Here is a 16,014-nt window from a genome sequence, read left to right as displayed (position 1 = left end):
GAGGGACCTCCAGGATGTAGTGGCCTGGAGGAGCCAATGTGCCCCCCCCCCCCCCCCGTGTGCCACAGAGAGGGTAAAAGTTGTAGTCTAAGGATGTGCAATGTTAAAGTGGGGATTTCCCCTATTAGGAAGTCTGCAAAGGATGCACAGGATGTAAAGAGTGCAAAAGGTTGCTTTCGAAGCAGCATGAGATGGCTCCAGTGCTTAAAGGTCGTCTTTTGATGGGAACATGTCACAGATAGCTCCTCGCTGACTGGCAGTCCAGCGCAGCCCCTAATGGTTTGGCTTAAGTTGACTATACTTGACCTGGGGCTTCTCCAAGGGGTGCAGATCTAAATTGAGGTTGTAGCCATGAGCCTGTCCCAGGGTCACCACTGGGGGAGAAGCAGGGGTTAAGGCAGGGAAGCCTGAAGGGAAGGAATCAAAGGTTTTTATAAAGCTGTTTTACAGATGGAAAGAAACCTGTTCTTAAACTGATTGGACCAGGAGGCAAACTGTGCCGGCAGGAACTTGCTACAGGGCTCAGAGGATTGCTAGCTGAAGAGCCAGAAGGCTTTCGTCCTTGAGCTGATCAGGACAGTAGGAGTAACCAAGTTTGTTAATGGAAAGGAAAAGAGGGCAGGGGGGTAGGTCGAAGATGATGCTGTGTAAAAAGAAAGAAGTAACTGTTGCTGACAGAAGAGAAAATTTTGATTAAGAACCGTGATTTTTTAAATTGTGTTATTACTACTTCTTGTGCCGTTTCATTCTGAAGCTATAGCAGTGAACTATTTTTATGGTGGAGCACAATTACTGAGTGGACACTGGATTGTTTCTTGGCAGTATTCTTGGCCCAGTACTGGCCCTGCAGGTTATCCTCCCCCCAGCTCATGACCCCAGAGATATTTCCTCCACTTTGGGAGAGTGGCTTCAGTGCCCTCCAGGGCTGGGAAGGTGGCCCAGAGAGGAAGAGGGATTACACCAACTTGGTAGGCCTTGCCACCATTCCAGCATGGAGTAAGGCCCTACAGGGCTTTTCTCCTCAAGGAAAGAGGCCCGAGGCTGTGGAAATGATGAAGAGATTCCTCCCCTGAGGAAATATCTGGGAGATAAGGATAGAGAAAGCCCACTTTGTCTCCTTGAGGAAATGACCAGGAGGCAGGAGAAAGGGGTTGCCTGACATGAGGAGGGCCCCATGAAGGTCCTTGACATGGAATTCACTGGGCAGACCTGCACGTTGCTGGATGGAAGATGGGGACGGTCAGGTGGCCAGGGAGCTGGTAGTAGACCCTAAGGCTGAAATCCGCATGCTCTCGTGGATATGAATCTGGTATTTGAAGGGAAGCGGCCTTTGAAGGGAGGTTGTACCTGTCCATGTGTTAGGGACGGTTGAAATGCGAGAGGATGTGTACCTAAAAGTGAGAGAATTGGGGTACATGGGACTGTAAGGAATGTAATCCATGTTTTCTAGTAAAATGTTTGGTAAGGGGAGCAGGAAGATCTCATACCTGTTCCAGGGAAGGTTGGGTGACTGCTACTCTTTACCTTAGAGTATCAGATAGTATGTTGTGGGGAAAGATTTATTCGGACTCCTGTATCCCCTGAGTATTCAGTGCTGAATTTTCCTACCCTATTCTGTTCCTGTATATAGAGGCTGGATTACAACCAGAAATAAAGCTAAGAGTTTGGGCTTATCTGTTTAATGCTTTACTTGAGCCAGCATCGATGGATGGTTTTGGGGGCCAGGTTTCCCGCAGGGGAGGAGGTTGGTGTTCTCCCTGTCCACTGAAGGGAACGTGAGCTAGCCCTGCTGCCTCTATATGGGTCCACTTCACCATCTGCATGACCCATAACTTTGGGACCCAACTAAATACTGTAAACGTAGGAGATGGGCCCTTACGCCAATAGGGAAAACCCTCCCATCAATTTATGTGCCCTAGGGTGGGGGTTACAATTATATTTAGGAAAATAATAGAAATAAACAGAGCCATTAATTTAAAATCCATCTATTCATTGCCATCTCGTATATTCTTGCTGGTACGTACGGCAGAAGGTGGCGTTCCTCCATGGCTCCAGCCTAGCACCCGCTGCCTGGCAGACATCTGCGTAGGCCTGCAGATTACTGCACAGGGCCTCAGGCTCCATGTTGAGTTCACAAAGATCGTAAACGCAGTCTTCCAAGTAGCTCTGCGGGTCCACCAGGCGGTGGCACTCGTGGAATGGGCCGTTAGTATCCGTGATCAGGCCACAGTAGTTGGTGCTCTGGATAAGCTGTTTTTCGTCAGCGGTGCAATTTGGGGTATGGCCAGAGTCTGGCGTGCAGCTTCGAAAAGGAAAAATAAAAAAAGGATTCATTTATCCAGTTTAGGCATGCGACTTCATGCATTACAGGTGATACCGGTAACACTAGGTGGCTTTCTGTTGTATTTATTCCATTTTGATTAAATTGTGTTCTATTGGTGCAGGGTTCTAGGAGTTGTAACAATCCTGGAATAACCTAGAACCTTGGTAAGTGGTAATACCTAACATTGGAGCAGCAAGACAATGAGCCGCTCTTGTACACGAGCTGCTCAGAGACCTTGGGCCCTATGTTACACTAAGGTCCCTAGTGGCAAGGTACGTGGGCACTTTTGCACACTTTCGTTAGATGCTAATAAGTCTTTTCTATCTCAGAGGCCTCAGAGTGTCAATCACGAGTCCAAATTTTCAAAGAGAAACTGTTTGGGTCTTTTCTTTGAAAATGTGCTTAAAAGGATGCAGGTGTTAAATGACCTGCGTACTTTGCCCCACGATGTCTGCAGATAGGGCTATTTGGGAAAAACTATGCATGTATTTTTGAAAATTCAACATATATGTGTAAGTTGTGTAAAGTGCTCAAAATTATATATCAAAAAAAACCTGATGGGGAAAAAGAACTAATGTTAAATATTCACATTAAAATAATGTTTTATTAGTAAACTGAAAATACATGAATGGTTTCTTGATGAATTATTATTCTATCCCTTAATACAGAACTGTACAATAAAGCTGTACAATTCTAAATGGCTACAAACATGAGATTTTGTATATATGAACGTAAACAATAATTAGATACATAAAATCATGATAAATTGTTTGTGTGTGCCATACAATTATACATAAATGTCGCCAATATACATTATGCTGTTCCTACAGACCTCACTGGTCACAAATCCACACTAATATGCTCAGAAACACTCACTCTCACACACTACCATTTACACACTACTCTCACACACTACCATTTACATAATACACATGCTTTTTATATACTTTGATGCCTCACACAATAAATATTCTTTTTGTAATGTGTCGTATCCTGGGTCTGATAGAAAGTCCCCAATGAGGCCCTTGTTTCGCCGATGAAGGCTAATTGCATCTAATTGTTTACATTCATATACACGAAATGAACACATGCTCCTACTATGTTAGAAACAATCATTTTAGTGACGTCCATGGCAGGAGCATGCTTTTGTGAGGTTACATAAGGGATTAAAAGGGCCCTCACCCATGGTTTCAGCTAACTTTTTTTAAAGCAAAAAAAAAAAAAATATATATATATATATATGTAAAATATATTTATTACATTTGCTTGAGGCCTGTTGACATGTTTTGTGTGACATTCCTACAAGTTTGCTTGATACCAATTGAGTAGTAAGAACATAAGAACATAAGAAATTGCCATGCTGGGACAGACCAAGGGTCCATCAAGCCCAGCATCCTGTTTCCAACAGAGGCCAAAAACCAGGCCACAAGAACCTGGCAATTACCCAAACACTAAGAAGAACCCATGCTACTGATGCAATTAATAGCAGTGGCTATTCCCTAAGTATAATTGATTAATAGCCATTAATGGACTTCTCCTCCAAGAACTTATCCAAACCTTTTTTGAACCTAGCTACACTAACTGCACTAACTACCTTCTCTGGCAACAAATTCCAGAGCTTTATTGTGCGTTGAGTGAAAAAGAATTTTCTCCGATTAGTCTTAAATGTGTTACTTGCTAACTTCATGGAATGCCCCCTAGTCCTTCTATTATTCGAAAGTGTAAATAACCGAGTCACATCTACTCGTTCAAGACCTCTCATGATCTTAAAGACCTCTATCATATCCCCCCTCAGCCGTTTCTTCTCCAAGCTGAACAGCCCTAACCTCTTCAGCCTTTCCTCATAGGGGAGCTGTTCCATCCCCTTTATCATTTTGGTTGCCCTTCTCTGTACCTTCTCCATCGCAACTATATCTTTTTTGAGATGCGGCGACCAGAATTGTACACAGTATTCAAGGTGCGGTCTCACCATGGAGTGATACAGAGGCATTATGACATTTTCCATTCTAGTAACCATTCCCTTCCTAATAATTCCTAACATTCTATTTGCTTTTTTGACTGCTGCAGCACACTGAGCCGACAATTTTAAAGTATTATCCACTATGATGCCTAGATCTTTTTCCTGGGTGGTAGCTCCTAATATGGAACCTAACATCGTGTAACTACAGCAAGGGTTATTTTTCCCTATGTGCAACACCTTGCACTTGTCCACATTAAATTTCATCTGCCATTTGGATGTCCAATCTTCCAGTCTTGTAAGGTCCTCCTGTAATGTATCACAGTCTGCCTGTGATTTAACTACTCTGAATAATTTTGTATCATCCGCAAATTTGATAACCTCACTCGTCGTATTCCTTTCCAGATCATTTATATATATATTGAAAAGCACTGGTCCCAATACAGATCCCTGAGGTACTCCACTGTTTACCCTTTTCCACTGAGAATATTGACCATTTAATCCTACTCTCTGTTTCCTGTCTTTTAACCAGTTTGTAATCCATGAAAGGACATCGCCTCCTATCCTATGATCTGGCTTCTTCCTCTTTCTAAAAAGTTTTTTCTTCTTTCTTTAAATAGTTTTTTCTACCAAACATTCTTTTCTAAGCACATTGGTCCATACCTCTTATTTATGATAGTAGTTCTTATTATAGATTGTGTGTTTCACTACATAGCTTCTGATCTATAACATAGTACTGCCGCCTATAAAGATACATCTATATAGGCCAATTTTCAAAGGCTTTGGGAGCCTAAATTGGTCCCTTTTGAAACTCGATTAGGATTGAATCCAGAAATTTCAGTGCCTAGTTTCACCAGGAGCCTAAATTGGTCCCTTTTGAAACTCGATTAGGATTGAGTCCAGAAATTTCAGTGCCTAGTTTCACCAGGAGCCTAAATTTAGGTGGGCTGCTACAGGGTGGATTCAGGGTGGGGAAGTAAACTTAAGGACGTTGCATGGATTTTCTGCCCCGGGCACCTAACCGGCTTCTCAAGCTAGGCAAATGACGAGCAGGCCTAAATTTAGGAGAATTTTCATCTGATAACCGAGGGGCCTAAATTTGGCTGAAAACAGGTCCCTAAATTTAGGAGTTCAGATTTTTTGAATCTCGGTCTCATCGTTTACTCCCCCAACCCAAGCCCATCTCCCGAAATGCCCATTTTTTTCAGTGGTTAAATATTGCCATGCCAAAGGCTAGATTGTTCTGAAAATTGCCCTCTAAAGGGGGAATTTTTACTTGCCTACCCAGGTGCAAAGTCCCCGGCTGCTTTTATACCCATAGACCTTGTTGCTAATTTTGAAAGGGAGACGACCCGAGTAGGAGTGCAGGGATGAAAGCAACTCCCGTACTTTGCGGTTTCTTTTCCTGCAGGCGGCTGAATGGGTGCAAAACTGCGCGAAGTTTTAAAAATCAAATCTGTGTGTGTTTTTTCCCCTTCCCCGCGCCGGGTGGAACCCTTTTCAGCTAGTAAAACTAGACGGCTTTATTCACCTGCTGTTAGAGACAATCTAGCCTGGTAACTGAGGACCTCAGAATTCAGCTACTTAGAAATATTACACGAGATCCTCTGTAATTAATTAAAAGAGATATGTTTCAATAGTGCTCCGAGTTCAAAATAATATTTACCTTACATTGGTTGCCGACCCATTTGCGGATTAAGTTTAACATTTTTACTTTAATCCAAAAGGCATTAAGTGGGGATACGCCCATCTGTGTGAGTAATATATTTAGAGATCTATAAAACGCTATTCCCCAACCTCCCAGTTATTTCACATCATCCAGGCGGAACCTTCTAGATTCTACCTGTATGATCAGTCCGATTGGCTGAATCTCGTGAATGAATGCTAGCAGTAGCGGGTCCTCAGGGCTGGAACTCGCTTCCTGATGATTTTAACCGCTTCTTACTGGAAGCAATTAAAATCGATTATATTTAAATGGGCATTTGAAGCGCTAGACCAGAAATAAGATTGAAGGTGATCATTCTAGCAAAGTGTAGTAAATAAGACGGATTTTGGGGTATTTGAGGGAGGAATAGTAGTACAAAGTCACATCGGTGTAAGATTTATACATTTCTGTTTTGGTCTGTACGGTTTTACATTATTTTATGGGAGGTCCCTATTCAGTCGCTGTGCGGCTCGTCTAGTTAGCCTGAAAAACATATCTGGCTCACTTAGGGCCTCATTTTCCAAGTGGCTCACACGCGGTAAGGGACGTTTCGCACACGAAAAGTCCCTTATCGTGTGCGATACCAGGATGGGGTCAGAGTCGGCCCCGGAAGAGGAGGAGTCGGGGCGTCACCGGGGCCGACTCCGCGAAGACGCCGAGGACGACGAAAAGGTAAGGGCCTTTTCGCGTCCAAGTTCGCGCCCAATAGCTACACCTCCTATGGTGGCGCTATTGGGTGCAAAACCGGCAACGATCGCACAGTGGCGGTGTGATCACTGCCGGCTAGTGCAGGACCGCCCCCCCGGGTCAACCCCCCGCCCCTCATTACCTAAAGTATCGTAGGCCTGCGATACTTTAGAAAATGAGGCCCTTAGTCTATAAGTTTATCCAGCTAACTTTTGGACAGATCTACAGGCTTCCCAGAGTTAGCTGGATAAGTTATCTAGCTAGCTCTGAATCTCCTCCCAGTTACATCCCTGAACCTCCCTAACCTATCCAGCAACTTGTACCCAGCTAGAATTTAGCTGGATAAATGCCCAAATCTTCATTTGTATATCGATCAACTGAACAGCAACAATGGCTGTTCTGTTCACTGCATATTTTGAGTATTTTTTTATATTTATTTTTGTCAATTGTGCTGTGAATTTTTTCATTGTAATCTCACTGCCTTCACAATTATTGGAGTTATTTTTTTTCTTTTATTTTAAAATGTTCTTTTTTTTTTTTTTTTTTTTTTAAACAATTAAATTTGGGAGTAAGTGGAAAGTTTCATACACTTGTGTAGGCGTCCCTGCACCATTCTTGCATTGTAATCATTAACCTTCCTCCGCCTCATTTAGCAGCCAATTTCTGAGTTATTTGGCTAAATGCTTCTTAATATGGATCTCGTGGATGTTTTTAGATGTGATCCACCTAGAACCGGGAATAGTGTGGAATATAAATGTTTTAAATAAGTACATAAAATAGATGACTTTGAAAATTGCCCTCTACAAGACTAGTAAATGTTTTCTATATGCACAAAATGAAATAAAATCCTCCATGGATCAAGCTCCAGATGTTACCCAGCAGAAAGAAGGCCATCTCCACTGGCAGACATGGCATTAACAATACTTTTACCATCAATGGACCAGATGTACTGAAGGGTTTTCCCCCATTTTGGGTCTATGGGAAAATGCTTCGTACATTTGCTCCTATTCTGAGCACTTTTCAGAAGCTTCCTTCTGATTATTCTATTTTACAAACTGTACGTCTCAAAATTTACATGAATAATGAGCGTATTTAAAAATTCTGCATAAAATAGCAGACTTCTTTGTAAAATAAGCAATCTGCATCTGTAACAGAGTAGCTCTTGTACAAATAACTTTTTAACAAAAAAAAAAAAAAATGTCTGATTGTCTTTTAATCCAGTCCAGACAAGTGGGATTTGTCCCCCCCTACCAGCAAATGGAGGTAGAGTCCAAACTGTTTTGTTCTTACATCCCTCCCTATGTAGCCTGGTGCAGCAGAGAAGACGTCAATAGTTCTCTGCCTTCAACAGATAGTAGGTGAAGTCCTGGACAGCAGGAAAGGCAAAGGGAGCAGATTCTCCTACATAAGCTGCTTTTCCCAGGGAGACCCTGGTGGAACAGGACCTGGAGCCAGAGATGGCAGTCAGGGAGGTGGCTGGACTTCCCTCCCCCTAGGGCAATCAGGGCATCATATCCCTGGATTTCTCTTGAAAGGCGAAAGGAACAATGCTTTCCCCTTTAAGAAGTTGAGAAAACAAAAAAAGCACAAGGGGAAAGGAAAAGAGTGCCATGGGAAAAGCTAGTGATCTGAGGCCTGTGGTGGTGACTTAGCCAGACGTTCCAGATGCCCCAGGAGCACCGCACCACACCACATCAAGCAAGGAATGGAGTGCGGGAGGAAATGCAAGGGGTGCAGGGCCTGCCGAGTCGCCGCAGGAGCTGTGACAGTACTGAAACAAATATGGCACCACTTAAGGAGGGGATGCGGTTAGAACAGCCACCGTGGAGCCCCAGGGCCTACTGGAAGCAGCGTTTCCCACAGAAGGCAGAACGGGCAGATGGTTCCAGGCGTTCCTAGGAGCACAGCAAGCACAAGAGCTGCAGGAATTGGAAGAAGGTGAGGAGCACGGTTCACGGCTGATTTTTGTCATGGTAATGCGCAAGGGATTATGTAGATTAAGGTTTGGGAAATAACAGGAGGAAATCTAGATAAAGCTCCACTAGATGTTGAGCTCGGAAGCCTAAGAACCCAAAATTGCAATTAGATCAATTTTTACCTCTGGAGGAGGGCTCCTTGCTAGATAAAGAGGACTTAGAGTAAGATTTGGGGGGAGGGGGGCAGTTTCCCTATTAATCCAGCAAGAGCTCCATTTCTCCATTCACTTATCCCCTGAAAATGTCCTATTAAATGCACCCTTGGACTGCTCTAGACACAACTGGATGTTAGTACAAATTATACTGGCCGCTAGATGTGTCATTTATTTTTATTTATTTAAGGGTTTTTATATACCGCAGCATGTTTGGAACATCACCTCGGTCATAGCAATGGCTTGGAAAGCACCCAACGCCCCACAGTTAAAATTGGTCATCTTAAAGTTAGATAAGATGTGCGAGCTATATAAGCTGACTGCTCGTAAACACCACCAATGCCCCACAGTTAAAATTGGTCATCTTAAAGTTAGATAAGATGTGCGAGCTATATAAGCTGACTGCTCGTAAACACCACCAAAGCCCCACAGTTAAAATTGGTCATCTTAAAGTTAGATAAGATGTGCGAGCTATATAAGCTGACTGCTCGTAAATAAAATATGTTACCTAGGTTTTCATCGGTATGGAATCCATATTTACAATGGCGGGCTATTTTGACCTTAGAAAAGCAATTAGGAATGGACATGAAAAGATATGAGTGGCTCCTTGATCAAAAGACATTTGTTGCTACACAAAATACATTAAATACTTTGCTGCACCAAAGGGCAAAAAAGGGAATAAGATATTTCAGATTCAGTTCTATCAGCATGGAGATAATGTAGGTAGATCCCTTGCTAACTTGTCAAAAAATTGTGCAAGCTCAAAATGTAGGATTTGTGGACCCTTGGGCCGATCGGAGCCGTAGGAAGAGCTGCTGTAGGTGGTAGAAGCAGCGACCCCGACCGGGAGGCGGCAGGGACAGGTTGATGGCAGGTCGTAGACGGGACTCTGGAGGCCCTATGCGACCAAGGGCCCCGGCGAGGATGGAGGTGATGGTAGCGCTGGCTCGGTGAAGAGGAAACCTTCGCCCTGGAAGCCGATCCTCCCCCGAGAGGAGCTCGTAGGAGTTCAGCCGCTGGGACTTAGGAGATTCACCCTGGAAGCCGGAGTCCCCCCAGGAGGAGCCCGTAGGAACCCGGCCGCTGGGACTTAGGAGGGCCCGCAGGGGCCTGGTCAGCGGTAGTCCAAGGTCGAAAGCCGAAGGGTTGTTGCTCGCCGTACCAGAGTCAGGAACCAGTGGATCGCCGTCAGCTAGTCCGAGGTCAGAAGCCAGAGGGTCAACGAAAGCCGGTCCGAGGTCAGAAGCCAGGAGGTCAACGTAAGCCGGTCCGAGGTCAGAAGCCAGGAGGTCAACGTAAGCCGGTCCGAGGTCAGAAGCCAGAAGATACCAATGCCAGTCCGGGGTCAGAAGCCAAGTAGAGACGTCAGCCGATCCGAGTCAGGAGCCAAGGAAGAACACCAAGCAGAACGCAGCAACTGAAGACAGGAACAACCCTGGGAACCTCGTTGCAAGGCCCTGAGGAGAGGGACTGCAGGGCTTAAGTAGCCCTGCAGCGTCTGACGTCACCGGGAGGATGCAGGCAGATTTCCCGCGCCTGGCCCTTTAAGAATCGGGCCGAGACGCGCGCGTGCCCCTAGGGGGCGGAGCTAGCCGCGGCGAGACGCCGGCTGCTCCGGCGATGCAGGAGCCGCGTGGTGGGAGCAGGGGCAGGCCCGAGCGCTGCGTGGAGGCGCGGAGAGAGCCGTGGTGGGAGCCCCCGGAGACCCGAGGAAGCCCGAGAAGCCCCGGAAGTCCGCGGAGGTAGGAGGAGCGGCCGGGACCGACCCGGAGCCGCAACAGTACCCCCTCCCTTACGCCCCCTCCCGGGGGGTCGCGGCTTGGCCGGATGCTGGAGGTGGAAGTGTCGAAGAAGATCCTTATCCAGGATGTGAGAAGAAGGCTCCCATGAATTCTCCTCCGGGCCATACCCCTCCCAAGACAATAGGTACTCCCAGCGGTGGCGACGGCACCGGACATCCAAGACCTCCTTTACCGTGTAGGTGACATCCGGATCCGAGGAAACATTGGAGGGCACTGGCGGAGCTGCCCGAAATCGAGAGAGCACCAGCGGCTTGAGAAGGGACACGTGGAAGACATCATGGATCCTAAGCGAGGAGGGTAGCCGCAATCTGTAAGAAACCGCCCCTACGCGTTCCGCCACCGGGAAAGGTCCAATGTAACGGGGTGCTAACCTCATGGAGGGAGTCCGTAATTGAATGTGCTTCGTGCTTAGCCATACCCTCGTTCCGGGTAAGAATACCGGGGCGGGTCGTCGAGACCGGTCCGCATACGTCTTGAAGCGAGCTGCAGTTTTGCGAAGCTTCTCCTGCGTGGCAATCCAAAGGTGATGAAGTTGGTTAGCTGTTAGTTGTGCTGCGGGGGAAGTGACTTGTACCGGTAATGGCAGTGGAGGTCTTGGGATCCTCCCATAAACTAGCTGGAAGGGAGACTGACTTGTAGCGGAGTGTTTGTGGCGGTTGTAAGAAAATTCCGCCCAGGGAAGGAGAGAGACCCAGTTGTCTTGGAGCTCATTTACAAAAGTTCGGAGGAAGGTTTTCAGAGTCCGGTTGGTCCGCTCCACTTGGCCGTTACCCTGGGGATGAAAGGCCGTGGTAAAATCCAACTGTATCCCAAACTTTTTGCATAATGCCCGCCAGTACTTGGCCGTAAATTGAGGGCCGCGATCCGACGCGATATGCGAGGGTAGTCCATGTAACCGGAAAACATGCTGGACGAATAGGTCAGCCAGCTCAGGAGCCGTGGGTAGCTTGGGCAGAGGGATAAAATGTGCCATCTTAGAAAAGCGGTCGACAGTGACCCAAATTACAGTTTTCCCCTCAGAGCGAGGCAAGTCCACCACAAAGTCTGTGGAAAGGTGGGACCACGGTTCCGCGGGAATAGGGAGCGGCTGGAGTAGGCCCCACGGGCGTCCCGGTGGGGGTTTTTGCTGAGCGCATGTGGGACAGGACTGGACATAGTGCCGGACATCCTCTCTCACTCGTGGCCACCAGTAAAACTCAGTGAGTAACTCAAGGGTTCGAGAAATCCCCGGATGGCCTGCCGTCAGGGAGTCGTGTGCCCAAGCCAGAACCTTCCTCCGCGAACGAGCCGGGACCACCGTCCTCCCTTCGGCCCCTAAGTTAGTGGCTGCCAGAAGGACTTTGGCTGGGTCCAAAATATACTGAGGGGTCTCCGTGGTGTCGTCAATCTCGGTGGTGCGGGATAGAGCATCCGCCCGTACATTCTTGGCTGCGGGTCGGTAGCGAAGCGAGAAGTCGAACCGACTAAAGAAGAGGGACCAGCGGGCCTGTCGGGGATTGAGCCTCTGAGCGTGAGACAAGTACTGCAGGTTCTTGTGGTCGGTGTATACTATGATCGGATGCTGGGCTCCCTCCAACCACTGACGCCACTCTTCGAACGCCAATTTTATGGCCAACAGCTCCTTGTCACCAATCCCGTAATTCCTTTCTGCCGGTGAAAACTTGCGGGAGAAGTATGAGCAAGGCCAGGTTTTGCCAGTGGGAGAGGTTTGGAGAAGCACTGCCCCTACCGCGACAGCGGAAGCATCTACCTCTACTATAAACTGGCGTTGCGGGTTAGGGTGCCGAAGACAAGTGTCCTGAAGGAAAGCCTCCTTGAGATCCTGGAAGGCCTGCGTCGCAGCAGGGGACCAGTTTCGTGCATCCGCACCCTTCCGCGTAAGGGCCGTCAGAGGAGCTACCAGGCTGGAGTAATGCGGGATGAAGTGGCGGTAGAAATTGGCGAATCCTAAGAACCGCTGAAGCGCTTTTATTCCTGATGGTTGTGGCCAACCCTTGATGGCGCTCACCTTGTCCGGATCCATTCGGAAGCCCATCGAGGAGACAATATATCCTAGGAAGGGTAATGACTCGTGCTCGAACTGGCATTTTTCCAATTTTGCGTACAAGTGGTTCTCCCTTAGCTTCAGCAAGACTTGCCGCACGTGTTGTCGATGTGTCTTGAGATCCTGGGAATATATTAATACGTCGTCCAGGTACACGATCACTGAAGTGTATAAGAAATCGCGGAGGACCTCGTTCATCAGGTTTTGGAATACCGCTGGGGCGTTACAGAGACCAAACGGCATAACAAGGTACTCGTAATGGCCGTCTCTGGTGTTAAAAGCGGTCTTCCACTCATCCCCGGGGCGTATACGAACGAGATTGTAAGCACCTCGGAGGTCTAATTTGGTGAAGACGCGAGCCCCTTGGAGGCGATCCAGGAGCTCTGGAATCAGAGGCAACGGGTAACGGTCCCGGCGGGTGATCTGATTCAAGCCCCGATAATCAATACAGGGGCGGAGAGACCCGTCTTTCTTTCCTACAAAGAAGAACCCGGCCCCGGCCGGGGATTTGGATGGTCTGATGAAACCCCGGTCCAGGTTCTCCTTGATATAGGCTGACATAGCTTGGGTCTCTGGCAGAGACAGAGGGTAGACTCTTCCACGGGGCGGAGTGGTTCCAGGTAGCAAGTTGATTGCACAATCAAAGGGACGGTGCTCCGGAAGTAGCTCAGCTTTTTCTTTCGAGAAGACGTCCTGAAAGGCATGGTATTGTGGAGGTACCGTTAACGGAGCCGTGCAGAGTGCGATAGGTCGCAGTGGACGTGCCGGAAGGCAATGCCGATGGCACGCAGGACTCCAGGAGGTAATCTGAAGGGTACCCCAATCGATGACCGGAGAGTGTTTCCGAAGCCAGGGTAAACCCAGGATGAGCGGGTGGATGGATTTTTCTAAAATAAGAAACGAGATTTCCTCCTGGTGGAGGGCTCCAACCTGGAGCTTCAGAGAACTGGTGCGAGTGGATATTAAACCAGGAAGTGGGCTCCCTTGAATGGAGGAAACCCGCACCGGCGGGTCTTGCGAGCAGACCTCGAGCTGTAGCTGTTCAACTAGCTCCCGGAGGACGAAGTTCCCCCCGGACCCAGAGTCGATTAAGGCAAGGGTATCAAAGCCTCCCTCCGGAAGGCAGAGTCGTACCGGAACGGTACATGGGGAGCTAGGTGAAATGTTGCCTAGAGTCAACTCCCCGCTGAGCTCTAGGTTCGGGCGTTTCCCGCACGCTCGGTACAGCGAGCCAAAAAGTGCCCCTGACCCCCACAGTATAGACACAGTCCCTGGGCACGTCGGCGTTGACGTTCCTCGGAGGAAAGGGGGCCACGGCCCAACTGCATGGGTTCCTCTGTAGCTGGAGCGGTGGCTGCAGGAGGAGAGAACCGGGCTTGCGGCGGAGTGGATCGCCGGACGGAGGATCCCCGAGCGGGCCTTCGCTCTCGGAAGCGGCGCTGGATACGCCGGTCCACACGTCCAGCGAGTTCGATGAGTTCCTGCAAGTCGTCTGGGAGATCTCGTGCCGCAAGCTCATCCTGGAGCCGAGAGGACAAACCCTCCAAAAAGATCCCATGCAAACTGTCCTCGCCCCAGGCCAGCTCCGTAGCCAGGGTCTGGAATTCCATCGCAAATTCCTCAAGGGGACGGTTACCCTGCTTCAGCTGGAGGAGCTCCGAGGCAGCTGTGGAGGCCCGAGACGGTTCGTCAAAGATCCTCCGGAATGCTTTGACAAATTGTACTAAGTTATTTAAGCGGGAATCTTGGCGCTCCCACAAGGAGGAAGCCCAAGTCAACGGTTTCCCATCCAGAAGCGAAATAATGTACGTCGTCTTTGCCCGGTCTGAGGTGAATTGCGCAGGCAGGAGGTCGAACCGGATGTAACAATGGTTGAGGAACCCTCGACATGTCTTCGGGTTCCCCGAGTACCTCGGGGGCGCTGGCATCTGTACCGGAACAGAAGAAGTCGGGTTGACCATAGATGTAGATGCTGCGGAGTGGGCTGCGGAGGCCCCATCTACGCGATCCGCCAGGCGTTGGACGGCCGACATCAGCGTATCCAGGCAGGACTGCTGTTGCTGCAGCTTCTGGGCAATGCCAGGAATGGCCTTTAGGCCGGCAAGGTCCGCCGGGTCCATGGCCTTGCAATCTGTAGGATTTGTGGACCCTTGGGCCGATCGGAGCCGTAGGAAGAGCTGCTGTAGGTGGTAGAAGCAGCGACCCCGACCGGGAGGCGGCAGGGACAGGTTGATGGCAGGTCGTAGACGGGACTCTGGAGGCCCTATGCGACCAAGGGCCCCGGCGAGGATGGAGGTGATGGTAGCGCTGGCTCGGTGAAGAGGAAACCTTCGCCCTGGAAGCCGATCCTCCCCCGAGAGGAGCTCGTAGGAGTTCAGCCGCTGGGACTTAGGAGATTCACCCTGGAAGCCGGAGTCCCCCCAGGAGGAGCCCGTAGGAACCCGGCCGCTGGGACTTAGGAGGGCCCGCAGGGGCCTGGTCAGCGGTAGTCCAAGGTCGAAAGCCGAAGGGTTGTTGCTCGCCGTACCAGAGTCAGGAACCAGTGGATCGCCATCAGCTAGTCCGAGGTCAGAAGCCAGAGGGTCAACGAAAGCCGGTCCGAGGTCAGAAGCCAGGAGGTCAACGTAAGCCGGTCCGAGGTCAGAAGCCAGGAGGTCAACGTAAGCCGGTCCGAGGTCAGAAGCCAGAAGATACCAATGCCAGTCCGGGGTCAGAAGCCAAGTAGAGACGTCAGCCGATCCGAGTCAGGAGCCAAGGAAGAACACCAAGCAGAACGCAGCAACTGAAGACAGGAACAACCCTGGGAACCTCGTTGCAAGGCCCTGAGGAGAGGGACTGCAGGGCTTAAGTAGCCCTGCAGCGTCTGACGTCACCGGGAGGATGCAGGCAGATTTCCCGCGCCTGGCCCTTTAAGAATCGGGCCGAGACGCGCGCGTGCCCCTAGGGGGCGGAGCTAGCCGCGGCGAGACGCCGGCTGCTCCGGCGATGCAGGAGCCGCGTGGTGGGAGCAGGGGCAGGCCCGAGCGCTGCGTGGAGGCGCGGAGAGAGCCGTGGTGGGAGCCCCCGGAGACCCGAGGAAGCCCGAGAAGCCCCGGAAGTCCGCGGAGGTAGGAGGAGCGGCCGGGACCGACCCGGAGCCGCAACACAAAATGTATAATTACAATATGTAACAGTGCCAGGGGCATTGGTAAATTATAGTTAAGGACAGTGTTCAAAGAATATTACCTGGCTTTATATACCCCAGCCCCAGGAACAGTGCAAGATATCTGAAATTATTTACATTCCATTGCTCTTCCAAAAATCGCAGAGAAACAGTTACGTGAAATTGAATCAGCCTGTGCAACTGCAGGAGATTCAACGGGGAATCC

The 16,014-nt window shown here is 49.2% G+C and overlaps 1 protein-coding gene across 1 annotated transcript in view; it reads right to left on the bottom strand.

Annotated features, from left to right (window-relative positions):
* Window positions 1–16,014, bottom strand: part of LOC115099616 (IgGFc-binding protein-like) — a 277,960-nt gene that overhangs the window by 222,852 nt on the left and 39,094 nt on the right. The window contains exon 7 of the mRNA XM_029617348.1: window positions 2,025–2,302. Coding sequence (XP_029473208.1) covers window positions 2,025–2,302 — 278 coding nt within the window. The remainder of the gene's footprint in view (window positions 1–2,024; window positions 2,303–16,014) is intronic.

This window comes from Rhinatrema bivittatum, chromosome 9 (assembly GCF_901001135.1).
Source record: "Rhinatrema bivittatum chromosome 9, aRhiBiv1.1, whole genome shotgun sequence".
NCBI classification, from domain to species: domain Eukaryota; kingdom Metazoa; phylum Chordata; class Amphibia; order Gymnophiona; family Rhinatrematidae; genus Rhinatrema; species Rhinatrema bivittatum.
This window is presented reverse-complemented; position numbering and strand designations above follow the sequence as displayed.